Below are 27,768 nucleotides of genomic sequence, written 5' to 3'. Positions count from 1 at the left end.
CATAATTGGAAGTGATGAAACAGTAAAGAAATGATTCAAGGCAATGTTGTGCGTCGCCAAATAGCTTCTAGTCTTGTGTGTCTGGACTGCAGCGATTGCCAATTATTTATTTAGTAAATTAAATGGCTTTTTTAAAAGCCATTTCAGCTATAACTAGGCTATAGTTTGAACTTAGTGTGAGGTGGTGCAACTGGCCCCTGCTGGACTGCAGCGATTGCCAATTATTTATTTAGTAAATTAAATAAATATAAGCAACGTGTGAATCCTCTTTCATCACCTGCTGTAGCGGGCCAATGCACGAGACTAATGGGTGTAGCTACGCATTCATTGGCCGGGCTTAAAAAGGTGTTCTGAGCTGGAGGAGAGCTGGCAGAGAGAGAGAGAGAGAGAGAGAGAGAGAGAGAGAGAGAGAGAGAGAGAGAGAGAGAGAGAGAGAGAGAGAGAGAGTGTCTGCGTCTCAGGAGTAAGAGCTAAGTTTAGCAAATCCCCTCAGTGCCTTTCTCAATGACATGCACATGTTGGACAGTCTGCGGTGGAACTCACGAACGTATGAGCTCACGTGCAAGCTGAACGCAGACAGACACACACACACACACACACACACACACACACACACACACACGCACATGCGCACACACACACACACACACACACACACACACACACACACACACACACACACACACACACACACACACACACACACACACACACACACGCACACACACACACACACACACACACACACGCACACACGCACACACACACAGGCATGTACTGTGAGTAGATACTCCTATAGTAAAAAAATACATAACTACAAGTGAAATTCAATGTACTGTTCTGAAATAGGGCAGCAGCAGTTAATCAGAGTAATTTGATGCAATCGATTACTTAAAAAACAAATAGTGGATAAATCAGTGGTGGGCAAAGAACAGATGGGTAGAGGCCTTGTGTAATGAGCCCTTTGGGATTCTTGCCTCCCCCTGGCTCTCTTTTTCTTTTTAAAGATTGAATACACATTCTGTACTGTTTTTAAACTTGTGTGCTAAATAAAATAAATATAATTGACTCAAATACTCAATATACCTAATAGGCTACTTGAGTGTATGAGTTATGCATATTTTTTTACTATAGGAGTATCTACACTGTAGATACTCCTATAGTAAAAAAAAATACATAACTACAAGTGAAATGTGTACTTGAGTTAAAGTACAGGAGTGTGTAAAGACTTAAAAGGCTTAAATCATTCTTAACACATCGGGTGCCAAACACGGTCTGAACCGTGTTTGCGCAGAGTAGCGGTCCGGTGCCGAACACGGTCCAGACCGTGAAATATGTCTTTTTGTTTTTTTCGTTTTTCTCCACACGGGCGGGGCTAGAGCAGCTCTGGGAGTACCCATTGTGATCTTGAGAAGGATAGGCCAGATAGATCACCGGAAAAAAAAAACATGGCTGCCATCCACTTCCTGTCTATTTCCTTCTTTAAAACACCTATATCTCCGAATCTGTTTCCGGTGGGGAAAACCGGTCATGCGCGATGCGCGATCCCCCCCCATTGTAACTCGCGAGTGAAATGTTATCGTTCCAGGCTGTAGCCAGGGTCATCGCGCAACATGAATGGATGTTTTTTTTTACATGGATTTGCTCCTCGTGGAGTCTAGAGCTTTAAACAGCAAAGCGCAGTCAATGGGGAGAATGCTGGCACCCAACGTAAGTTGTTATGAAAAAATGCTGGCACCTGATGTGTTAACAGTCTTTCCTCGACTTAATTTATTTACACTTAATGACTTTTGTATTCAGTTGATCTTTTTAATTTTACACTCAGTATCTGGTACATGCATGACTTTTACTTTGTTGAAAAAAACATGTTGTTCATGTTGAATAACATCAACTGTTACGTTTACACCAATCTAGATATTGTCACTGTTGGGCAGAAACCTCCACATGATCTCTATGTTTCTTTTTTTTTTTCAATTAATCAATTCCCTATTTTATATTTTGTCGTATAGCAGTGCAGCGCAAAAGTAGCAAAAATAGCCGATCTACAGGCTCACAAAATGTTTTACATCTTATACTATAATAACACGGGACAAGGGACGCCAGGATGAAAGTGGTTAAGTGTGTCTGTGGGTTTTATAAATATTTAACCAATGAAAAGTATTAACAAGACCTTATGACTAAATGATAACTACGGATCCACTGGAACACAGGCTCTTTTTTTTTTACATTTTCTGGAAGGTAACAGTTTTGAACTTACAAGGTTTCCACCCTACAGCGACTATCTACTGTACATTCTATTTCATGTTTTTCTCGATCCAGTCTCTGAAGTTCAGTATCCGTGTCTGCCCGGTGTACATGAGGCCGTGGCAGTTCTTCTGGTCGTGGAAGACGCTCTCTAAACCGAACAGTTCCCACACAATGTCAGAGTCTCTGTACTTCTCCATTTGACTCGGCGTTAACAGGACGACGGGGGAAGCCACGTACGGTATGACGGTGATGCCGGGAATAACGTTGGGACAAGGAACGTCGAGAGTGGAAGGTTTGCTGATGAGACACAGCACGTTGTCGGTGAGCATGGACACGTCCGTCCCTATCAGAGGAAACTCTCGTTCGCACCGGAGAAAGTCGGCCACCTCGACGACTTCGGTGTAGTCGCCGTGGCCTCCCGCGTCCGTAGGGCCGCCGAGTCCTACCGTCCACCGGGCGGCGAACGCCTCCGTGGCCATCACCTCGCCGCCTTGCATTCTGGGTAAGCAGACCGGTGACGCCTGCCGGCTGACGCGGGCCTTGTCTCGTAGCTTGAGCATGGCGAGGTCAGAGTCCAGGATGGACTTGAAATTCGGATGCACCAAAATACTTGAAACCTGCAGTAGCAAAACATAAGAGAAACAGGTTTCAGCTAGGGCTGATTAATTCATATATATATATATATATATATATATATATATATATATATATTTTTTTTAACCAATAACGACTTGAACCGAAAACTCAAGAAGTGAGTATGTTGGTTCCCACAGCACCAAAAAACGGGGGTAAAGCCAGAGAGCGGCAAAGCAAGTCAGCGGCAAAGCAAGTCAGCTTTATCAAACCATGTGACTTCCATAGGGAATGTAAACGTATGTTTTCTCATGCCAATAAAGCCCTTTGAATTGAATTGAATTGAATTGAATTGAATGCATTGAAATGGCCTTATGCTTCACGGAAGGTATAAGGCAGCCATACAATGAGTGTTTTAACTGTGTGAGCTAGGCCCAGGAGTTCCTGTGCTTGCTCTCTCTCTTCAGGTGGATATGTTCCTCTCTGTGGATTTCCCTGTTTTACCCGTAAAGTTTCTGCCCTGTGTGTTTTTCTTTGCACCTTATGTCTAATCATCCACACACCTTTTGCTATGTAGATTACCCCCACCCCACAGTGTTTTAATGTTATGATAACACATTTTGGTGTTCATTTTGGTGTTATGTTGATGAAGTGAATACATAGGACCCCAATGGAAACAAGACCGCAAGGACTTTTTTGGTGTTATCCTTTTAGACCAAGTGTTTGACTGTATAGCCTACTCGTGCTGTTTTGCATTTCCGTCTAATAAAATATTCAATCAACCAACAAATGTGTTACCACTTTCACACCTTATGCTGTACATACTGTATCTGCTGGTCTTATGCTATGTGTAGCCTATATTATGTAGATACCTTGATCTTTTTATGTTGTCTTTGACATGCTATTTGCTATTTTACCCATGAAGACCGGGAACGCATCTGTGTTATTTTAAAGATTTCTTTGGCTATTTTTGAAAATAAATCGTGAAAACGTGGTCAAATCTTTGAATATATTTTGAAAGCGAACATTTGTAAAATATGTTGTTCCCTCCAGAAGCAAAGGTTTGAGTTACAAATGTTCGCTTTAACAATACATTCAAAGATTTGCACAAGTGCTTAAGATTTTTCAAAAAGAGCAGATCTAAATGTAGATCTGCTATTTTTGAACAGCCCAAAGACATTTTAAAATGACACGGATGCGTTCCCGGTCTTCCATGGCTAATGTTAGATAGTTTTACATCTGTAAACTGGATTACATCTGGCTTACATCTGTAAACCAGTGATGTGACACACACACAAAAAAAGTTGCTTCTGACTCTGATTGTACCATCAAGCGTTGCAGGACTCTGGCCCGCTCCTCGGAGGCGTTCCTGTGCTGCATCCCCAGCACCACCCTCACGTGGTCCGGATGGAGCGGCCGCTGCCCCTGGGTGTCCAGCTCCATCACGCAGTGCGCTGCCACCAGCACGCTGCGCTGGGTGACCAGAGCGCCGCTGCACACCAGATGCCACAACGCTGCCTCCTCCTCGTCCTCGTCCTCGTCCTCTGACGACCTCTGCTGGCCGCCCGGGGCATTACCTCCGGCGGCGGCAGGTGAACGGCGGACATAGATGGCGGCGTGCCACGGCCAGCTCGTCCCAGAGGGATTCTGGGAGTTGAAGGAGGTAACTTTGCCACACACTGGGGGGTATAGTGGGGGAGGGGATGAGAGAAAAAAAAGAGAGAAAAAAAGAGTATGAAAATAGAAAATAGATAATAGCATTTTATGATGAAATTAAGAAACCTATATGAATGGAACTTGAACTTGGAAAACCATTTCCCACTTAAAGGGATAGTTCACCCCCAAAAACTTTTTTCCTATCAATTAATCACCCCATGGAGACTTAGATACATGGATATTTCTTTCGTTTTTGTCGCATTCCTAAGCCATTCATTTAATGACCGGCAGCGGTTCCGGTAGGAGACACAAAGAGTCTCCTTTGTATCTCCTACCGGAACCGCTGCCTACCAGTCCGCTGGTAAGCCCTATTTTACACTTCATGTTGCATGGCGAAAATTGCAAATCTGCAAATGTTTTTGTCTTTGTTTTATTGTTATCACATGATAATTAGATATCATCTGTGGAATAATGGAGCAATAGTGAATTATTTGATCTTCTCCAATTTTCATTAAAAAAATTGTCTTTGCCAGATAGTCAGAGAGCCATGGTAATAATCCCCCTTTATCCACTACAAGGTGAAAGACAGTGGTGTAAAGTAACTGACTACATGTACTCAAGTACTGTACTTAAGTATATTTTTTTACTTTACTGGAATATTTCCAATTTTCAGTACTTTTACTTCTACTCCACTACATCTCAGAGGCAAATATTTTACTTTTACTCCACTACAACTATTTGAAAACTTTAGTTACTAGTTACTTTGTAGATTTTGATAGTTATTTCAACACATACATTAGCCACTTTAGCCCTATTTACATTTATTTCGGCCATTTGAAAAATTAAAAACACAAAAACACAAAAGTACAAGCTATGCGTCAGATTGTGAGCTTTTAGGGACATTCTCCGTAATGAGTACTTTCTACTTTTGGTACTTTAAGTACATTTTGATACCAATACGTGTGTACTTTTAATCAAGTAGATTTTGAATTCCGGACTCTTACTTGTAACAGAGTACTTCTACATTACAGTATTGATACTTTTACATAAGTAAAACATTTGAGCACTTTTTCCACCACTGATGATAATCCCCTTCATCCACTACAAGGTGAAAGAAAGACACAGACAGCCAAACATCAAAACAAGCTGGTCCTCTGCTGCCCCCACCTGGTGAACAGGACACATGGCGGCCGGTCCACTTGCCGCTCTTCAGACAGGTGCGCGTGGAGCTGCCGCTGTGTCGGTACAGAGAGGAGGAACACTTGTACTCGATGCTGGTGTGGAGGTGGTGGAAACCACGAGGGAGCACCGGCAGAAGTGTGTCCTCACTTTTCGGGTGCCTGTCTGACGTGAACAGCTTGAACGTGGACGGCAGCACGTCATGCGCCGATGACACGTCTGACCTGTGAGGAAAAAAGAGACTTATAATGTAAGAGACGTGTATTTTATTAAAGAACTGGAGAGACTGAACAAAGGGTCTATAGCAATAACTACAAAATAAAGAGCTTTAAAGCAGCACTATGCAACTTTCCAGTGGTGGAAAAAGTATTCAAATTCTTTACTTAAGTAAAAGTACCGATACTGCTGTTACAAGTAATAGTCCAGAATTAAAAATGTACTTGAGTAAAAGTACAAAAGCTTTGGCATCAAAGTGTACTTAAAGTATCAAAAGTAAAAGTACTAAATATTTGAAAATAGCAGATCTACAAGCTAACAACGCGTCGCATCGCATCGGCTATTTTCAAATAGCCTAGGTTTAAAATAGGGCTAAAGTGGTTAATGTATGTTTTATAATGTAATAATTTATATCTGAAAAGTAACTAGTAATTAAAGTTTTCAAATAATTGTAGTGGAGTAAAAGTACAATATTTGCCTCTGAGATGTAGTGGAGTAGAAGTAAAAGTATTGGAAATTGGAAATACTCAAGTAAAGTACAAATACCTCAACATTTAACATAAGTAAATGTACTTAGTTACTTTACACCACTGCAACTTTACAATTCTACCCAGGATTTGAACCTGGTTTTCTGTGCTGACATTTATACCATTGAGCTAATAGAGCCTGCCTGCTTGCTCAGGGGATAAATAGAATTTTGACCATGAGGTCAAACTTTGTGTCAGATCCTGTGTCTAGGTGAGACATGACCTTTGACATGATCTACAGTATATGTCTCAATAGAAGAGCAGGTAGACTAAATACTGTACAACCACCCCAATTACATAAGTTATAATGTATTAACATACTGTACCATATATTGGACAACATTACATTTTATTCATCAAAAAACAGTTACATAGTGAGGCTTTAACTTTTTAACAAAACAAAATACAAGTCACGTAGGCCTATAGCAGTAATTGTTTTAAAAAGTTAGATAAAGAATTCAAATGAAGATAATATTATAGTGTCATACTTTGATGTTTGATGTGGCTGCAGAACCGTCTGTGTCACCAGCTGTGATACTTTGGGCTCTCTGCAAGCTGGGAGACACACCAATGACATCATCAATGACATCATCAATGACATCATCAATGACATCATCCAGATCATTGATACATCAGCAGTTCTCATCGTGCCAAGGACCCCCAAATTAATTGATATGTATAAACATTTTTGAAACACAGTATACATCTTTTTTTTCTCTAAAAAATAGCAGATATAGATAATAGATCTGCTATTTTTGAATAGCCAATGTATAAAGTGGTTAAAATGATCATGGTGCTATATCAACTACTTTTTCTGGGGACCCCCTGGAACCCACCCAAGGACCCCTGACCCCCATTCACTTTGAGAACCAATGTGTTATCACCATCAAATTCTGAGCTCTGTTTATGTTCACTTAAAGGAGCACTTCATCCATTTTCAAATGTATTCTTCATATAATTGGTCGTCAGTCACTCGTCACTAACAATCATTATAAATAAGATGGCACGGTTTCTGTCTATACTCACTCTGTTTCTCAGAGGAGGGCTGTGGACTGTGCATAAACCTGCCTACCAGTGACATCATCGGTGGGGATCCCATTCTTCGGTCATCATGGGGAAGGCAGGTTTGATCATTTCAAACAAGAATTTCCTTTTTCTTTTTTTTACGGAAGAACAATGGCTTCTATTTCAGCATAATAACTTTACAGGAAGAGAAAGACGGTTGTTTTTATTAGCTTGGAATCCCCATCGGTGATGTCACTGGTAGGCAGGTTTCTGAACTGTCCACAGCCCACCAATGAGAGACCACTGGTTTATTTGACAAACATTTGGAGTAGTTCCTTTACTTGGGTAAAGGATATACTTCCTACGGTTAATATGAGCATCAAAACAATACTTTGAATACATTTCTATAAGCACACGCACATAGATTCCATAGGACTGCTGGACCACACATGGACAAAAATGACCTCATCAACTTGCCACGGGCATTGTCCCTATTGAGTAAAATATGAACTATTCATAAAATAAATACAATATTTAAGGTGTTTTTAATTGTAGTTATATAGGGAAATTGTAATGTATTAAGGCATATTTGGCTTATTAGCCAGGGATCCTTTTAACACAGCAGCCTACCTCTCACACACTGGGGTGGTCTGCCGCTCCATGAGCCGTTGGACAGGCAGGTAATGGTGGGGTTTCCACTCAGGATGTAGGAGCCTTTACAGAAGAACTCCATCTTTTTGCTGCTGACACCAGATCTGGCAACTACGCGTTTATGATAACCATGAGGGATTCTGGGTGGTGGAGCACAGTGTCCTCTGCTTACTGCTGGAGAGGAGAGGAGAGGAGAGGAGAGGAGAGGAGAGGAGAGGAGAGGAGAGGAGAGGAGAGGAGAGGAGAGGAGAGGAGAGGAGGGGAGGGGAGGGGAAGGGAGGAGAGGAGAGGAGAGGAGAGGAGAGGAGAGGAGAGGAGAGGAGAGGAGAGGAGAGGAGAGGAGAGGAGAGGAGAGGAGAGGAGAGGAGAGGGGAGGGGAGGGGAGGGGAGGAGAGGAGAGGAGAGGGGAGGAGTAAAAATCAGGCTTAAAGGGATAGTTCACCCCCAAAAAATGTTTCTATCGATTAGCATTCCTAAGCCAATAATTTGTTGACCAGCGGAAAAATATCCATGATTTCAAGTCTCCATGGGGTGACTAATCGATAACAAAAAAAAGCAGTTGGGGGTGAACTATCGCTTTAAGTACAAACCAAGTAAATTTGCATTGGGGGCAGCAATACTGTTTTATTTTTAATTGTATTCTTGTTTACTGTTTAACTTTTTCTGATCCAGCACCCAGCCCAGCAGGTCTGGGATGTGCGTGTCTTTTTGCTGTTCATCAGCTTCTCTCTCATCTCTAGTAAGTAGGAACCTTCACATGAAACGTACCTTTAACACATTTGGGTTCAGTTCCAGTCCAAGTAGCGTTGGGCAGACATGTCCTCTGCTCTGAACCAATCAGTGTGAAGGTGGGCTGGCACACATAGCTGACAGAGAGGAGCCGGTGCCCCGCCCCCAGCCCCGCCCCCGGCCCATATACGGGCAGGACATCCCCATGCACTGGCTTCTCTGGAGGCTTACACTCTGCATTCTTGGCAGCTGGAGCAGTGGGGGGAAAAACATATACATTGTTTTAATTTTTCTAGGCTGTGGTGGACGTAGTATATAGGCCACTCAAGTAAATACTCAAGTATTGAAAAGTACACATTTCAAAGTACTTTTTTGTTATATCATTGCTTTGCTTTATTGACAAAGGTAACATTTCCCCAAAAGTGTAAAAATAAAATCAGAAATGTTCATAAATAGTGAAAATAGTGGTTAATTCTTCATGCATTTGTATAAGTTTGGGTCCCAAGAGTTCCTTCCTATAAATGCAGTGGCGTCTAAAAACTACACTTGAAATGTAACTGAATGAAAGTCATGTGCTTGTAAAATACAAAACAATACTCCAAAAATGGAGTTTTTAAAGGGCAGGACCACTTTTGTAGAGGTTTTGGTTGTGTAGTTACCTTGTCCACCTTTGCAACTCCAAAGGTGGACAAGAAAAAATATTGCTCCATTGATTAGAAATTGATAATTCAAAATATGCTCCTCATTGACTTACATTATACAGTGAAACAGCTCTCAAAGTCACTCTTTCAGCACATAAACCAACACAAACACATTTTATTCAGACAATATAGGACACCACCAAACCCAGTACTGTTTGTTACAATGTAAGTCAATGAGGAGCATATTTTGAAATATCAATTTCTTATCAATGGAGCAATATGTTTTGATTTCTTGTCTACCTTTGGAGTTATACCATGACAAGGTAACTACACAACCCAAACCTCTACCAAAGTGGTCTTGCCCTTTAAGTACAGTATTCAAGTAAATGTACTCAGTTCCTTGTCCACCACTGTGTTTAGGACAAAAGAACATTTTTGCTTGGAAAGCCTTGCAATTTGTACTGTAATCCCATTTAACACGGATCACACACTGTTCTGCAGAGGTCACACAGACAGGAGGGGGGGGGGGGAGTAGAGAGTGTGATCAGAATAATGTGAAGGAAAGTGATGGAGAATAGTGATGCCAGCCAGGTAAATAATTGGGTTTGTGGTTCAAAGTGTAAGAGAGGCTCTAGAGAGCATTTCCTTAGAGATTATTCTATCAATAACTTCCTTTTACGATTAATCAAATCATCCAGAAGCACTTTTTTCAATACATCAACAAATAAACAACTGAAGCAACTGAAGCATACAATACAATAGTGAAAATAGCTGATCTACACTACAGCTGACACATATCATGACTAACGTAACTGTTACTGATATTATATTAAGCCATGTGCATACTAACCACAAGGACTAGCATCTATTATTGGCATGTCATAACCTACAGGAGGGTCCAAACAGGAATCACTAGGTGCCAAACCTTTCACAATTAAAAAAAAAATCTGTACAAATAATTGAAGACAAACACGTCATTCCCAAAATGAATACGCGGTATACCTGCCTGAACTCTGCTGGAAGGTGAGACCAAAGCCGTCCAGGTTGGTGTAACCGTCTGAGATGAAGAGGATGTGGAGCGTGTTCCCCGTGGTCCAGGCTGGAGGAGGAAGCTCTGACCCACAGAACCGGCCCAAGACCGGAGAGCTCAGACTGTCCCCGTCACGCACCTCAACGTAGTCGTAGCCACAGCGGTGGTCAGACTCCAGACTGAGACTAGAGAACCTGCCAGGGAACCAACTAGAATCAGTTCAATGTAGTGTTAAGGTGACTCTCCACCAAATAGACTACTTCAGACTTCAACAGACCACAACAGACTGGCAGTCTGTTGGCAAAAGTTGGCATTTAGTTCAGCACAAACTGCCGGGTGACGGGGACGGCACATTGTTGTGCGCATGCGTTAAGGAAATCAGATGACATAACTCTCCACAGGAGGCGGCAGTAGTCTGCAGCGCTGGTCTGCAAGAGCCTGCCAGTGTTGCCAGGTCAGCTTATTACAAGCGACTTTGGGCTTGTTTTCCTGTACAGTCGCTTGTAAATATTCATAGTTGCGGGTTGCTTTTGTTTGGGCTTGTTTCTGAAGTGTAGTTGCTTATTTGGGCTTGTTTCTGAAGTGTAGCTGCTTATTTGGGCTTGCTTTCAAGATTATTTTTGGAAATAGCTGATGCAATAGGGCTCAAGTGGTGAAACTGGTCACTGAACTGTTCTGAAGGTCTTGTACCAAAAGCTCAACCGTGAGGAAAAGAAGGTCCCACCTCAGCTCAATGTTGTGTCCAGGGTTCACGTGCACTCTCCATTCACAGCGGGCGTTGGTCGGGTAGCTTTCCAGCGCCACAGTTCCATGGGCCCGCTGAAGGACTCCTCCACATGCTGATCACAAGACAAATGCAAACATTTACACTTAGTTTGTAAATATTTTTAATGCAATGGAAGGTGTATTGCACCACGGACCAATTTGTTATGGGTCGTGTGTGTGTGTGCATGTGTGGGTGCGTGCGTGGGTGCGTGCGTGCGTGTGTGCGCAAGGTAAAATATACCCTTTTTTATTTAAAACTATATATATTTCAAAAGATTTAAAAGGGTTTCAACAAAAACATCAAAACTTTTCATCAATTAAAAACAATTCCAACAGTTTTCAAAAGTATTTCATAAACTAGAAAAAGTGCTCCTCGGAGCACAGGTCTCCGCCAGGTCAGGTAAGTTATTGTGACCTCCTGGTGGCACTATAGTAGGCCAATGTGAAGAGGGTGCCATTTATTCTTAGGCCTTTCAGGGCAATCGGACACTGAATTCATGATTTGAGGCATTTTGTTGCAAAAATGTGTTTTGCTAAATTAGACCTGCTGGTGGCGCTATAACAGGCCAATGTGAAAAGGGTGGCATTTCTTCCTCGGCCTAATGGGATTATACGTGTGAAATTTCACGGAAATCGCAAGCTATGTGCATAGTTTAGGCATTTTGTTAAAAACTGACCAATTCTGCAAACTTTGGAAGCCAACCTTAGCCAATGAGGATGGAATATGGGGAAATCAGACAGATCCGTGTTGATCACATGACTATAGAGATACTGTGTATCGATTTGCGTGATGTTTGGATAAAATCTGTAGGAGTAGTATGAAGAAATTGGTTTTGCACAAATCGGCCTCCTGGTGGCGCTATAACCGGCCCATGTGAAAAATTTGGAGCAGAGGTTCTGAATTGGCACCCAGGGAGTGTGTTTGCACAGTTTCGCAGTGAACGGGCCAACGGTGCCGGAGATTAGCCGCTCACAGACAGATGGACACACGGACACACGGACACACGGACGGACGGACAGGGGGTAAAACATACTCTCTCGCCATGCCTTTCGGCCTGGCGGAGACAATAAAAGGGAAAACTAATCATTTCCCCAAAAATATATATATATATATGTTCAAGAAGTAGTGAAAATAGCAGATCTACGAGCTTATAACGTGGTACAAAGTGACACCTTGTGAGCTTGTAGATCTGCTACTATTTTGTATTGTTGTTTTTTTTCTTGAATATAGAGCTCTAACTTCTTATCCAAAAACGTTCAGTTTGAAACAAAACAAGTATCACTAAAAGTACAGCACCTTAAACAAAAAGCCATTCACCAAACTTTCTAAACATGCCACAGTACTTTTGCAGTCTCCTCCGCTCCAGCCCTGGCGACACTCCTTACAGAACGTCCCTCTGACAAAGAAGTCATCGTTGGATTTCCATGTTCCATTGTTACACCTTTTACAGTTTTCAAACAGACTGCAGCCTGCAGGGACAGACAGATAAACAGACAGACAGTGGACAGACAAAGAGTGCTGATTAATTATCAATTCAGATTTACATATTGATAAATCTACATTTACAACAACTAAGTCCGATTTTACATGGTTATAGTACTACTACTGTTGGTATTGTTATAGAGTACTGAAGTCCTGACGAGGTCGTGGAAGTAATTTCTCTATGGAGAATAACATTGGATCATCTCAGAATCAACTCATATAAGAATTGTGATCCCTGTCTCTGCGATATTGTCAGGGAGGTGGCTCTGTATCGTTTATGATAGTCAGTCACTATTTGATACAGTCTGTAACATTAGCCGATCTACAAGCTCACAACGCAGCGCGTCGCGTTGTGAGCTTGTAGATCGGCTATTTTCAGAGCACAACACCTGAGCGCAACCAAACATAAAATGACATGTCTTTTAGTTGTACTGGATCTCTTCCCCACTAGTTTTTATTTGTTGACGAAATTGTCAATATATTTAGTCTTAATTTTAGTCATCGTAGCTTAGTTTTCTTCAGTGAAAAAAAGGTAGTCGACAAACATTTTTCGTCATAGTTTTAGTCAACAAAATCAACACTGGTGTATACCTGGGTGTATGATACAAGGGTCACACTGGTCCTATAAGTTATTAAAGTGTGTATATACCTGGGTGTATGATACAAGGGTCACAATGGTCCTATAAGTTATTAAAGTGTGTATATACCTGGGTGTATGATACAAGGGTCACAATGGTCCTATAAGTCATTAAAGTGTGTATATACCTGGGTGTATGATACAAGGGTCACACTGGTCCTATAAGTCATTAAAGTGTGTATATACCTGGGTGTATGATACAAGGGTCACAATGGTCCTATAAGTCATTAAAGTGTGTATGATACCTGGGTGTATGATACAAGGGTCACACTGGTCCAGGGCGTTGCGGCAGCATGGCACGGTGTAGCCCACCTGGACCCCCGGTTGGGCGGGACACCTGCACTGGATCAGCTGGTACTCACAACATGGCCGACACATCACGCTCCACTCTGAGCTGGGACAGCTGTCCTGGCCCCACGCTCCAGACTCTATATAGAGACGAACACAACATGAAGATAGCATGTTAAAACATACTCTCTCGCCATGCCTTTCGGCCTGGCGGAGACAACAAATAAATCTTGTTTGAAATGACAAAACCTGCCTTCTGATGATGTCCACAGCCTCCTCACAATAAAAATTATACATATCATTTTTAGCTTGCGGCCCCTTGGATTTTTTTGGTATTTTGCTGAGTGGCCCCTGAGCCATCTTAAGTTGAGTAGCCCTGCTTTAGACTGATGCTAGGTTATTGGTTTACCTGCGATCCTAGATTACTGAGGCACTATACTGTCTCTCTGCATTTGATGTATGTGATTGCACCAATAATACCATGTGGAAGTCTACACATTGGCTCTCAAACTGTTTCATGTGAAGGACCCTCAAAATAACAGGTTTTTGGGCGCAGACCTCAATCTGAAAGTATTCTGTGCCAGGGACCCACATACAAGATTTGTGTTAAAATCTCTCTCTCTCTCTCTCTCTCTCTCTCTCTCTCTCTCTCTCTCTCTCTCTCTCTCTCTCTCTCTCTCTCTCTCTCTCTCTCTCTCTCTATAGAGACGAACACAACATGAAGATAGCATGTTAAAAGCACAAGTTGTCTCTTGCCATGCCTTTCGGCCTGGCGGAGACAACAAATAAATCTTGTTTGAAATGACAAAACCTGCCTTCTGATGATGTTGGGTACTCTGCCCCAACATTTTTACATGGGCCTGTTATAGCGCCACCAGGAGGCCGCTTTTTGAAAAACACATTTATTTACTGTAATCCTACAGATTTGGTCCAAACGTCACACGAATCGGTACACAGTATCTCTATAGTCATTAAACGAAACGTGTCTTTCAGATTTTTCATATTCCATCCTGATTGGCTAAAAATGTCTTCCAAAGTTTGCAGGAGTGCTCCGTTTTGAACAAAATGCCTCAAATCATGAACACAGCGTGCAATTACCTTGAAATTTTGCACGTACATTTCCATTATGCCGAGGAAGAAATGCCAATTGAAAAATTTCAAATCAGCCTCATGGTGGCGCTATAACAGGCCGATTCGTGTTTTTACCTATAACTGCACCGATCTGTGTAAAACTTTGTAAGCGCACTCCCTAGAGGTCAAGGAAAAACCCTTGCCCTGCATTTTTCACATCTGCCTTTTATAGCGCCACCAGGTGGCCGACTTATGTAAAACCATTTTTTTAATATTACTCCTTCCGATTTATCCACATTTCACGCAAATCGGTACACATGATCTCTATAGTCATGTGATCAAGACGGATGTGTTTGATTTTTCATATTCCATCCTGATTGGCTAAAATTTACATCTAAAGTTTGCAGTAGTGGCTTGTTTTGAACAAAATGCCGCAAATCATGAACGCAGCATCCGATTGCGGTCAAACTTTGCACGCACATTCACACTATGTTGAGGAGCAAATGTCACCCTTTTAACATTGGCCTGTTATAGCGCCACCAGCAGTCTAATTTAGCAAAACAATTGTTTTGAACAAAATGCCTCAAATCATGAATGCAGTGTCCGATTGCCGTGCAAGGCCTAAGAAGAAATGCCTACCTTTTCACATTGGCCTATTATAGCGCCACCAGGAGGCCACAATAACCTACCTGACCTGGCGGAGACCTGTGCTCCGAGGAGCACTTTTTCTAGTTTTCATTAATTTTTATTGATGCAAGAACAATGACCTCTATTGAAGCATTGCTAACCTTCCAGGAATAAAGCAAGGCTGTAGTTTCTATTAGCTCGGAATCCCAATCGATGATGTCATTGGTAGGCATGGGTTTATTGATACAGGCCTCCTCTGAGACAGTACAGAGTATTAGTAGTCAGACTCAGAGGTGATTCACTTCATAACAACCCAGTCTCCAGGCTGGGACGTCTGGATTTTATGTTTCCACATAAAACCCAAACGTTACATTATAACGTAATTTTACATTTGGTGGACTTGAGCAGTAGTACCAGATAGACAGACAGTCAGGCAGTCAGGCAGGCAGTCAGGCAGGCAGGCAGGCAGGCAGGCAGGCAGGCAGGCAGGCAGGCAGGCAGGCAGGCAGGCAGGCAGGCAGGCAGACAGACAGACAGACAGACAGACAGACAGACAGACAGACAGACAGACAGACAAAGACATTGTAGCTGACCAACTTTGGGCAACAACACATCTGTGTGTGTGCGTGTGCGTGTGCGTGTGTGTGCGTGCGTGCGTGCGTGCGTGCGTGCGTGCGTGCGTGCGTGCGTGCGTGCGTGCGTGCGTGCGTGCGTGCGTGCGTGCGTGCGTGCGTGCGTGCGTGCGTGCGTGCGTGAGTGCGTGCGTGCGTGTGTCTGTGCCTCTCTCTCTCTCTCTCTCTCTCTCTCTCTCTCTCTCTCTCTCTCTCTCTCTCTCTCTCTCTCTCTCTCTCTCTCTCTCTCTCTCTCTCAGTGTTATGTTACCTAACATGTTATTTTGCCTCTCCTCTTACACAGAGCGTTTCACACCTTAAAACTAAACGTTTAGGAACAAGTTAAGCAATTTACTAGCTGGCTCTCACAGACAGTGTTGTAGGATTTACAGTGTTCTAAAAACTCAGGCCAGTTGAGGTGATGGCTTTAGCCTACTTTTCCATGAGCACACTGAAAAAAACACCAGTTCTCTATGAAAGGTATGCACACGCACACACTCGCACGCACGCACGCACACGCACACACACACACACACACACACACACACACACACACACACACACACACACACACACACACACACACACACACACTCGCACGCACACACAGGGTAAATAAAATGTATTTCTATGCAGATGTGATCTAATAAATAAAGTATACGTATGTAGTGGACCAGTGGGGTCTAGGGCTCCCTGCAGTTCCCCAGAAAAGTGTAAAATCATTTGTTTTGTTTTACAGATTAAATCCTGCCTCGTAGAAATTAAAGTGTGATTTATATTTGCGGTTCGTAGTTTTCTCTACTGAACCAAATGCACAAAACAAAACCTTCTAATTGTTTAGTCCATAAGCTGAGCTGATGCGTGAGTATATTAATATAGCTCAAATCCAAAATGACACATGATGCTTTTCCGGTTTGAATGGTTCAAGCACGGTAAAAAAACTAAAAGAACAGGTTTGTTTTAAACACCCCGTCGCTTGTCAAGTCAGAAGACGGAGATCAGCTTGTTATCTGATTAGTCGGTGAGCATGATGCTGAAAGCATCACACAGAACCTAATCCACCTCATAAAGATACAGTTTCAAAGAGCAATGCCTTAACCCATTAAACCTGAGGCGATTCTTATTAATGTCTTCTAAATCCTAACAGTTTTCTGAAAAACGTATGTTTCTATATCAGTGGTTCTCAAACATTTGTCATGTCAAGGACCCCCAAAATGATATGTATTTGGCCGCGGACCCCCATCTCAAAATATTTTGTTCCAGGGACCCCCGGAAGCAAAGAGTTGGGTTAAAAATGTTCGCTTTAAAATAATATAAATATATTAATTTGCACACATTTTCTCGATTTTTCAAAAATAGCAGATCTACAAGCTCGTAGCGCGGCACTCGGTGCCGCGCTGCGAGCTTGCATATCTGCTATTTTTGAATAGCCGAAGTGTAAAATAATGCTTTTTCCATCAATTACTCACCCAATGAAGCCCCATGAATTTATGGGGATTTTCTTCATATTTCATTTAGTCTTATTCCTGATCTCCAAAACAACTCTCACTGACGGTGTTATCTATAGGGAGGACAACTAATGTCCAGCGAATGCTTTGAACGTAGTATTGCTCTTGTTAAAGGGATATTTCACCCCCAAAATGACTTTTTTTTCCTACCGATTAGTCACCCCATGGAGACTTGAATTCCTGGATATTTTTTTTTTGCTTTTGTCGCATTCCTAAGACAATAATTTGATGACCGGCAGTGGTTCCGGTAAGTGTCTCCTTTGTGAACTATCCGTTTAAGCTTGGCCTCCTACTATTTCAATTCATCAAGTATTGGAATACTGAATCAGGAATCCAAGGCTTTATGGGCTGAGTAATTGATACAGGGAATAAATTCCTTTTGGGGGTGGACTACATTGTTAAACTAAATTGTGGCAGTTGTGCAGAAACCTTGTGTTTAAAAAAAAAAAAAAATGTATTAGGTTCAAGCCACAGTACACAGGATCATGTATCAACATCTATTCTGCTCAGAATGAACCTCGTTTTTGTGACATGTAACATTCAGAACCACCCTTAACAATACTGAAACACAGACAGAAACAAAAGTACTACAACATCAAAACTCAACAATTAAAAACTAAGAAAACACAACACTAAAGGTACAGGACACGTTGTAAGCTTGTAGATCTGCTGTAGATTCTGCTTTTTTAATATTTGAAAATGTGTGAAAAGTTTTCAACATGGAAAACAATTGTGAAGGATTGTGCCAAAAGCTATTGCAATTATCTCAAGTAATTGCGATTAGACGATTATGTAATTATTGTGACAGGCCGAGGTACCGCACAGGGTCCAACACATTCCAGACGTGTACTCAACCTGGAAGTGTCCACTACATTTATGAATGGTTGCCACGTCTTTAAAAAGCCTTATCAGATGTAAGTTTCTCTAAGGGAAGTATCGTTAACACGGTGTGGTGGATCTTTAGCAATCCATAGCTTAACTCATTAAGACCTGAGGCCGATCCTACGAATACCTTCTAAATCAGTAGTTCTCACACTTTCAAGATATAAAAAAATAGCAGATGTATAAGCTGCAGCGCGGCACAAAGTGACAAAGCTTGTACATCTGCAATTTTTTAAATAGCCATGGACTAAGTATACTCTGTGATATCTCCATATTTCAACTTTTTATGTATTTTTGTAAATTAATGACCTACTTCATTATACGAGAGTGTGGCACAAAAAATATAGTGAATAGCAGATCTACAAGCTCACAACGACACGTTGTGAGCTTGTAGATCTGCTATGTTTTATGTTATTATTTATGTTATTATTTTGGACGTACAAAGTTTCCCCTGACAGTGAACCCTATAGCGTCGCAATTCTGGGGAGGCGAACATTCTGTGAAAATAGCCGATCTACGATGTGGTGATTTGGTGTAGAGGGAAATAGCATAGCACCCGTGAGACTAAGGGCCCCATTCTCAGGCCAAAAATTCCCCGTTAAATCGGGATAATGGACCTGCGCCGCCCCAATAGGTTATTCTAGCACCTGCTCTACCCGTCACCATTATGCCGACGCCGTTATTTGCGCGTGGAGGTGTGCCCGTGGGCGTGTTGTTGCTATATCCCCCACATTGCAATTCTACAGACACACATGGGTACGGCTTGGGGACGGGGGATAGTGGATTCTAGAAGCACCCGCTGGTTTATAAAATCACCCGTCAAGTGCACACAGACACTACAATGGCTTTGTGCGTTGGACCATGAGCCGTGTTGCCAGCCTTGGAGAGAAATAAGCAACCGCAGTCCGCAGGTCTATGAAAACAAAAAGAAGCAACTCTAAGGCCACATGAGCACTTCAAACTACTAACTAGAGCTTTCATATCCCCTAAATATTTCAGCCTGGCTCGACTAATAATTGACAAATTAGACCCAGCCCAGCCCGTCAGTCATTTTTCTAAAGAAGCCTTATTTCTCATTAAATCTTGGTAATTCGTTAAGAACAGGAGTCATTCTACCCTAACAGTCTATATTTTATTTAAAAAACAGCTTGGAGCAAATAGGGCTATATAAATATATACACTGCCCCATAACCATTTTAAAAATGATTATGGTTATTCTATGAAATATATGTTTCATAGAATAACCGTAATCATTTTTGCAATGGAGAAATCACATCAAATGTTACCTTCTGGCCGCTGCCTGTGCTTTCATTTGAAGAAATAATCCAACATTTATTTTGAGGTGAAAAAGACATGAAGAAAGTTCTGAAGATCCATTATTTATGTCATGTTATGGTTTAAACTTTAAAGGGAGCTCTCTACTGCTGCGTCATGACAAGACAGTGATTGATTTGACCTAGGCTACTTTAGCGTTGCGCTGCCCTGTTGATTAATTATTTGGCATCAGCTGTGTAGGAATATATAACTATTTTAAATGGCTTTCATATACTCTTGGGGATCTGACTAATATGACAAGTTGCTTATTGTGAACACAATAGCCTACGCTACAAATTAATTAATATGTGAATTTATTTGGATGTAAAAAAAACTTAGACCCGGCTCAGCCGGTGCCGACGGGCCGGGTCGGGTCCCGTTGGGTTTGGGCTAAAATCTTAAGCACTTACATTTTTTATAAGATGATCGGATCATAGTGTGATTTTCATTTTGGCTGCTGTCTCATTAAACCCATGCTGCGGGTCACGGGTGAATATTATATTATAGCCTATATTATATAATTAGCCTATATTATTATTATATTCCCCGCGTAAACGCTACGTTCATGACCCCCCAAAATAACCATATTTGAACTGGGGACCCCCCCATTTTGTTTGACTCGGTTCCACAGATAAATATTGTGAAAATAGCAGATCTACAAGCTCGCCAGGCATTGGGTGCTCCATTGTGGTCTCGACCCACAGGTTGAGAACCACTGCATTAAAAGCTCCAAGCAAGTTACATGTCTAGTATGTTGTTGACCACGTAATGTAATGTTTTTGGTTTAGTGATAGGCTACTCCGTGGCGCGCGCGCGCGCCTCATTGTATGCTGTCCAAAATAACAGATCTGTAGGCTGTCGACACGACATGACGCAGCGCCGTTGATAGCTTGTATGTCTGTTATTTTGGGTAGGCGACGCACATACGCATCGCAGCAATGTGTCTGGGTTTGAGAGGCTTTGATTGATGTAAACTTAAAGTTTAGCTCTGTTCGGGATTACTGAACAAAGGTGGATGATGAAAGATAACGGGGACAATATGGATGTAAGTTAACTTTAACTGCGTCACTTCAGAGGAAACTATGGAGCAACTTCAGAGATGTTTACACACCCCTGGAATCCATTAGAACGGTGGAAATAGAACGATAACAGCCAACGTGAGTACATAGGCTATAGACCTTTCCTAAAACTGTCCAATTTATTATACCCATGTGCTACTGTTTGTCTGTGTACCACGTAGGAGCGTTGTCGCAACATGATGTAATTAATTATTTGGGAGCAGCCAGTGTGTACCAATAGTATACATATTTTAAATGGCTTTCATATACTATTCCGGATCTGACTAATATGACAAGCTTATTGTGAACACAATAGGCTACAAATTAATATAAAAATGTATTTGGATAAAAAAAAAAAAGAAGGAAAACAAGCCCAATGTGGCTTATAATAATCAGACCAGGCAACAGTGCAGACAGGTAGATAGGCTAGAGCATATATTGGATCGGGATGACGGCTAGCGCAGTCTTCTCTTAAAGGCAATGGCTTCTGGCACGGTGATTGGTTTTATCATTGTAACGCCCAAACCACACCTATGCATAATGTAACGGGTAGCTCAGGTGTTTGGCGGGTGAGGGGGGTGCCATAGAATACCGAATTTTGCGGGGAAACGCCTCTTGCCTAGTCCGAAATCCCTAATTAGTGGTTTGTTCAAATGTCCCTGGGAATAGGGCCCTAAATCTACAGTTGATTTAGTCGACTAAAATGTATTTTGGCGTCGTAGTAGCTGATTTCATACTTGGTTGCATGCTGAAAATAGCCGATCTACAAGCTCGCAACGCGTCGCAGCGCGACGCATTGCGAGCTTGTAGATCTGCTATTTTCAGAGCGCAACACCCGAGCGCAACCAAACATAAAATGTCTTGTCTTTTAGTTCTACTGGATCTCTTCTCCACTCGTCCCTCACTGATATTTCAGTATAGTTTTTATTTGTTGACGAAATTGTCAATAAATGTAGTCTAGTTTTAGTCATCGTAGTTTTTATCAAATTTTCGTCTGTGAAAAAAGGTCGACGAAATTGTTTCCTCGTAGTTTTAGTCGAACAAAATCAACACTGATTTGCGACCCTCTCAAGGACCAGTCTGAGAACCACTGCCTCCCATGATGATGATTCATCAAGTGCTTTACTTACCGAGTGGCCAGGCCGTTAGGCCGAGGCAGACCATCAGGAGAAGGCAGGCCGGTCTGTGGTCCAGGGAAGTGGGCATCAGTGCCATGCTGCTGTGTTGTGTGCCAGATGGCATATAATAACGTTATGAACACGTTGGCAAACCAAGCCTTTACAGTTATCATTACGGTTAAAACTACAATCTAGGCATTTAGAAGCAGACCCTCTTGTCCACAATAAGGAAAGGTAATCACATACGTACATCACATGCAGAGAGACAGTGTAGTGCCTCAGGAAACTATAGGATCACAGTCTATCAAAAATATGAATATGTACATTGAAACTAGGATACTACTAGGTAAACAATGAACCTATAGGATCTGTTCAAATAACATGCTATCAAAATTACATTATTAAAGGGATAGTTCACCCCCAAAATGACTTTTTTTGCTATGGATTAGTCACCTCGTGGAGACTTGAATTCATGGATATTTTTTTGTGTTTTTGTCGCATTCTAAGCCAATAATTTGATGAGCGGCAGTGGTTCCGGTAGGAGACACAAAGAGTCTCCTTTGTGTCTCCTACCGGACCAGCTGCTTACCGGACAATTATTGGCTTAGGAATGCCACAAAAACTAAAAAATATCCATGAAATTAAGTGTCCATGGGGTGACTAATCCTTTTCTGTGAACTATCCCTTTAACATTGTGGTTAAGAGAAAAACAAACCTTTAAGTTGTGACTTCTCTGAGGTTAAACAAAAGTCTCTGAAAACACAGTAACCGGTACAGCACTGTATGCTTGCCTTTCTGTCTGTCCGTGTCTTCTTATTGGAGTGATGCAGCTGTGGACGGATGATTCAATTCTAAGTTTAAAGGATGGAGATATTTAACTCTTTCCTCCCTGCGTCCGCCCATGCCGTCTGACATAGACGTTAACCTTTGCGCTGAGAGCATGCAGAGCACATGCTGCAGCAGCAGCAGCAGCTGTAATAATCTCTTCTGTAGTTGTGTGTAGACCCCTCCTCCTCCTCCTCCTCCTCCTCCTCCTCCTCCTCTGGTACCATGGGGGGAAAGCCTCGCTGGACCTGGACCAGGCTGTGGAAAGTGCATTTCAGGGCAATATAACGGCCCCGGACCGGTCCCGTTAAATGGGAAAAACAGTGACGGGAGGCAATGGAATTCCGGAGGAATATTTTCCCATCCGTTGCCAGATAGGATGTCAGGGAGAGAGAGCTTTGAATTTGGAACAAAAGTGCAATCAGGTTTTGCGGCTTTTGTACGGATCACAGCGAGCTGAATGAATTGTTTCCACTCACTTAAAAAAAAACAGCACTCCAGTCCCGTGCCAGCACTTAACCCTTTAAGACCGGGAAAGCATTGGGTCATTTTAGATTTGAAACACTTTAAAATCTTATCTCATACTTTGGCTATTCAAAAATAGCAGATATACAAGCTCATATATAGTGCGGCACAAATTGTAGATCTGCATTTTTTTTTTGCAAATCTTTGGATATAATATATATTTGAAGCGAACATTTATTAAAATCTTTGCTTCTGGGGATTTGAAAAAAAAAAAAAAAAAAACGTATGTTGCTATAATCAGTGGTTCTGAATTTTTTTCATGTCAAGGGCCCCCATAATGATATGAATTTGGCCGCGGACCCCCAATCCCAAAAATAAGTTGTTCCAGGGACCCCCCCCCCCCCCAGAAGCAAAGATTTGAGTCACAAATGCTCACTTTAAAAAAAATATATGATATATTCAAAGATTTTCACAAATCTTCACGATTAAAAGAAAAATGCAGATAATTTTTTATTTTTATCCCACGATTTTGTAAACCCATTTTTTACACCCAGTGCCAATTGTCTATGTAATCCTGGGCACTACACTCCCTCTGCCAACCTAGGGAGGCCAGGGCCGAGCTCATGCCTCCTTCAATGAATGAGAGCTGTCTGACCTTCTTATCACCTGACAGGGGAGAGTTTCCCTGGTAGGACATGCAGATCTACAAGCTTGTAGATCTGCTATTTTTGAATAGCCCAACATATAAAATAACGGTTAAAGTGGTTAACACAGATGCGTTCCAGGTATTAACGGGTTAACAGTAGTTTCTGCATGTTTGGATTTTATTCGCTTTGTCACCTTCCCCATGCTGGCTGTCAAAGGGCTTTACGTTATACAGAGCTCCCAGCAGATGTGTGTTTGATGGAGCCTATACGCAATATGTTTATGACTGTGTGCTTTCTGTGTGTTTGCCCAGAGCCATGGATTCAGACTGGCTCTCTCTCTCTATGCAACGCCTGCATTTTCAAAAGAACACAGTTGTTTTCCATTACCTAACGTGTCAACTAGGGAGTTTCCATGGTTCCAAGATAAATAAATAATGATTATTGTTGTGTCCCGTTTAGTTGTTGTTGGTGTAACTGGCCAAAGTACATTTGTACATAAAACTGAACGCATCCTCTGCATTTTAAGAGCGTATGTGCATGGATTTAACAGTTAAAGGGATAGTTCACCCAAAATATGACTTATTTTCTATCAATTACACACCCCATGAAGCCTTGAATTCATGGAGATGTTTTTGTTTTTGTCGCATTCCTGAGACAATAATTTGATGACCGGCGGAAAGATGCTATAATGTCTCCGGTAGGAGACTCAAAGTTGACACTTTGAGTCTCCTACCGGAGACGCCACCGGTCATCAAATTATTGGCATAGGAATGCGACGAAAACAAAAAAAATCTCAATGAATTCAAGTCTCCATGGGGTGTGTAATCGATAAAAAAAAAAGACATTTTGGGGGTGAACTATCCCTTTAAGTTAAGTGGTCAGATTTTTTTTTCAGGTCCTAATCAGAAAACAATGCTGGTCTAGAATTACAATATGCACATGTTAAGTATTAACTTGTAACTTGCCACTTAGGCCTAAAGTAGGCTACATTATTGTGGATTGGAAATGTCATCTTATCAGCGAGAATTTGGATTGTGGAAGTGTTTTCTTTAAAGACGGGGTGCCGTGATTTTCAGTGATTTTTTCCCCCCCTAAAACATAATCATCAGGTATTATGGTTATACTAGGAGGAAGATTTTTTTCAAAAAAGTGTACAGAAAGTGTTAAAATTATGTTTTTATGTGGACACACCTCCAGTTCATTAAGTATACCTGGTTCTCACCTTAGCACCTCCTCCACCACCTTAGCACCACCCACCTGTCCTAGTCCCTCCTCCTCATGCCCACACCTGTTGTGTTATGATAATGAGGGGGAGGGTATATTTTTTACTATATCACTAAAGCCTTGTTTCTCTATTGGCACGTTTGACCCTCAAGGTTTCAGCCTCCAGGTAGAAACTCAAAATAGTCAGAGAAGACATAAAACACCATAAAAACACCACCAGGGGGCTTAATGAAGTTCTATCAACCTCATAGACACATGAAAAACAGAAAAAGTGCAAAACCATGGCACCACCTCTTTAATGAGACATCATTAAAGAGGCTCATCATTAAAGAGACTCATATAATAGGCTTCTAGTCATCATACAGCTTGTTCCAGTGTATGACACCATTCCTCATGGGGAAAAGAAAACCTGTTTTATGACCCATGTGATGATCTATCTAGGTTTTAGCAGCATCACCTCACATTAACCCATTCAAACCGGCATGCATCCATGTTATTTTAGATTTCTTTGGCTATTCAAAGATAGCAGATATATAGAATATATAGAAGCCAGGGGCGCCGATATTTGTAAGCTCTAGTGGGTGCCCAACCTGGCACACAAGCACGCAGCGCGCGTGCATGTGTGCCAGTGGCGGGGGAAAAAAACATTTTTTTTAAATTTTTGACCAGCACCTCACCCACAGTGGGTGCTTTAGCCCCGAGGTACCCACAGTATCGGCGCCCTTGATAGAAGCTCATATGGCGGCCAAATACATATCATTTTGGGGTAGCCTGGTAAAGCCCCTCCCTCCGTAAAATCTAATTTCAATTTGATTTCAGGAAGGAGTCTGGCATGAGAACCTGTGTGTGTTTTTGACAGTGGACTGGAGTTGGGTGGGAGTAATACCGTTGACTGACAACCCCTTCAGCCAATCAGCAGTTGTTCCCCTTCAGCCAATCAGCAGTCCGTTTTTTTACCACCTCCAGACTAATGTGACAAAACGGGACTTTTGAAAGGGCCATGCCCAAAATGGGTTGCCTTATTCAGATACATGCGTGTCACTGCCCGCCCCTGCCGGTTCTCTGAATTTTTAATTTTAAATAGCCTCTGTCATGATTAATTGACCACATATATGAAGTTAAACAACTAAATGATATCCGAACAATATCTTAAAAGTAAATTCCGTGCCTCAAAAAAAAAGTTAGAGAGCGTTTTGAAGTTTTAAAAGGGAGACGAAAACAGCGCAGAGAAAACAATGGATGCCGTTCCATTTTGGTCGGCTGCACTCGGATCCATTCGGGTTCACTCGAATTCGCCACCTGATTGGCCAACTTTCGCTGTCAATCACAGAACGATGGGCTTTACCAGGCTAAGGACGCTGATAGGCTCGTCCACTTGGTGGACGGCGACAAAAAGCCAAATAAGCCCTCATGCCAGACTCCTTCCTGAAATCAAAAGTAAATGAGATTTTCCGGAGGGAGGGGCTTTACCAGGCTCATTTTGGGGGTCCTTGACATGAAAAGGTTTGAGCACCACTGATATCATAGCAACATACAGTACGTTTTTCAGAGAACGGTTAGGATTCAGAAGACATTATTTTGTAGAATCCCCGGAAGCAAATACTTGAATTACAAATGTTCACTTTGAAAATATATAAATTATATTCAAAGATTTGCACAAATGTTTTTCCAAAAATAGCAGATCTACAAGCTTGTATATCTGCTATTTTTTGAATAGCCAAATACATCAAAAATTACACAGATGCGTTCCCGGATTGAATCCGTTAAAGTTCTCTACAGTAGGCGGTGGTCTTGAAAGCATTTGCTGATATTTTGTGGAATAAACTTAATTTGGAAGTTTAGACAGGCTACCTCAATGGCCACTTTTGAAAATTAATTTCTACAGAATGGCTTTTAACCAGGATTAGACAACTCTGTGTTTATTTGAAAACGTCATTGTATTGCCTCTTTTATGTTGTTTTTTACTTTAATTGAACTGCCTGGGTTTTGCCCCCCCCCACACTCTTTGTTTGTTTGTTTTCTTGTTGTGAAGCACTTTGTAAACTTCTGTTGAAAAGTGCTAAATAAATACAGTTTATCATTATTGATGCGAGTAGGATTATACTTTAGTTCCACCAAAATTGTGTGTGTGTGTGTGTGTGTGTGTGTGTGTGTGTGTGTGTGTGTGTGTGTGTGTGTGTGTGTGTGTGTGTGTGTGCACGCGAGTGCATGCGTGTGTGTGTGTGTGTGTGTGTGTGTGTGTGTGTGTGTGTGTGTGTGTGTGTGTGTGCGTGTGTGTGTGTGTGTGCGTGTGTGTGTGTGTGTGTGTCACATCTTAATATGAGTCAAGGCAATGCAAGCAGCCACTTTTACCTTATCTACAAAGCACAAGATGAAAAAAAATTGTAGGCTACATGGTTAATAGTGCCAAAAAAACAACAAAGCAATTGGGATAGCAGGTAACATTCAGCCTAGCGTTTGTCAAAAATAAAAACGTAGCCAACTCACACATGTATCTAAATGTGAAGGAGTAAACAGCACACATCTGGAGAGCATGAACACCGGCTCTGTCATTAGATTTGACCTCAGGTGCTCATTAGCGAGAGGCTATTTGTACGCACACATTTCTTCCATCTCATGATTTAACACAACTGCAAAACGTTGCTGTCAGGTGGAAATCTTCACTTTTTACTTTTTGAAAAAATATTATCTTAAAATCATTTTTAGTGGCCGATCTACAAGCTCACAACGTGTCACTACTTTTGTGCGACTGTCTTGATGAAGTAGGGCATTCATTTATGAAATATGGAGA

The 27,768-nt window shown here is 41.8% G+C and overlaps 2 protein-coding genes across 2 annotated transcripts in view; one reads left to right on the top strand and one right to left on the bottom strand.

Moving 5' to 3' along the window:
• The window catches only part of LOC308089679 (uncharacterized protein), a 496,849-nt gene that overhangs the window by 69,102 nt on the left and 399,979 nt on the right, over positions 1-27,768 (top strand). The window lies entirely within an intron of this gene.
• pamr1a (peptidase domain containing associated with muscle regeneration 1a) lies at positions 2,295-13,717 on the bottom strand (the record flags this gene model as incomplete). Its single annotated transcript, XM_080423949.1, has 10 exons — positions 2,295-2,864; positions 4,147-4,499; positions 5,644-5,879; positions 6,887-6,953; positions 8,034-8,228; positions 8,823-9,032; positions 10,431-10,648; positions 11,179-11,293; positions 12,564-12,689; positions 13,585-13,717. The coding sequence occupies 10 exons, from the start codon at positions 13,715-13,717 to the stop codon at positions 2,295-2,297; spliced, it is 2,223 nt and encodes a 740-aa protein (XP_080280075.1).

Source organism: Gymnoscopelus braueri, assembly GCF_963280865.1.
Source record: "Gymnoscopelus braueri genome assembly, chromosome: 1".
NCBI lineage: Eukaryota > Metazoa > Chordata > Actinopteri > Myctophiformes > Myctophidae > Gymnoscopelus > Gymnoscopelus braueri.
This window is presented reverse-complemented; position numbering and strand designations above follow the sequence as displayed.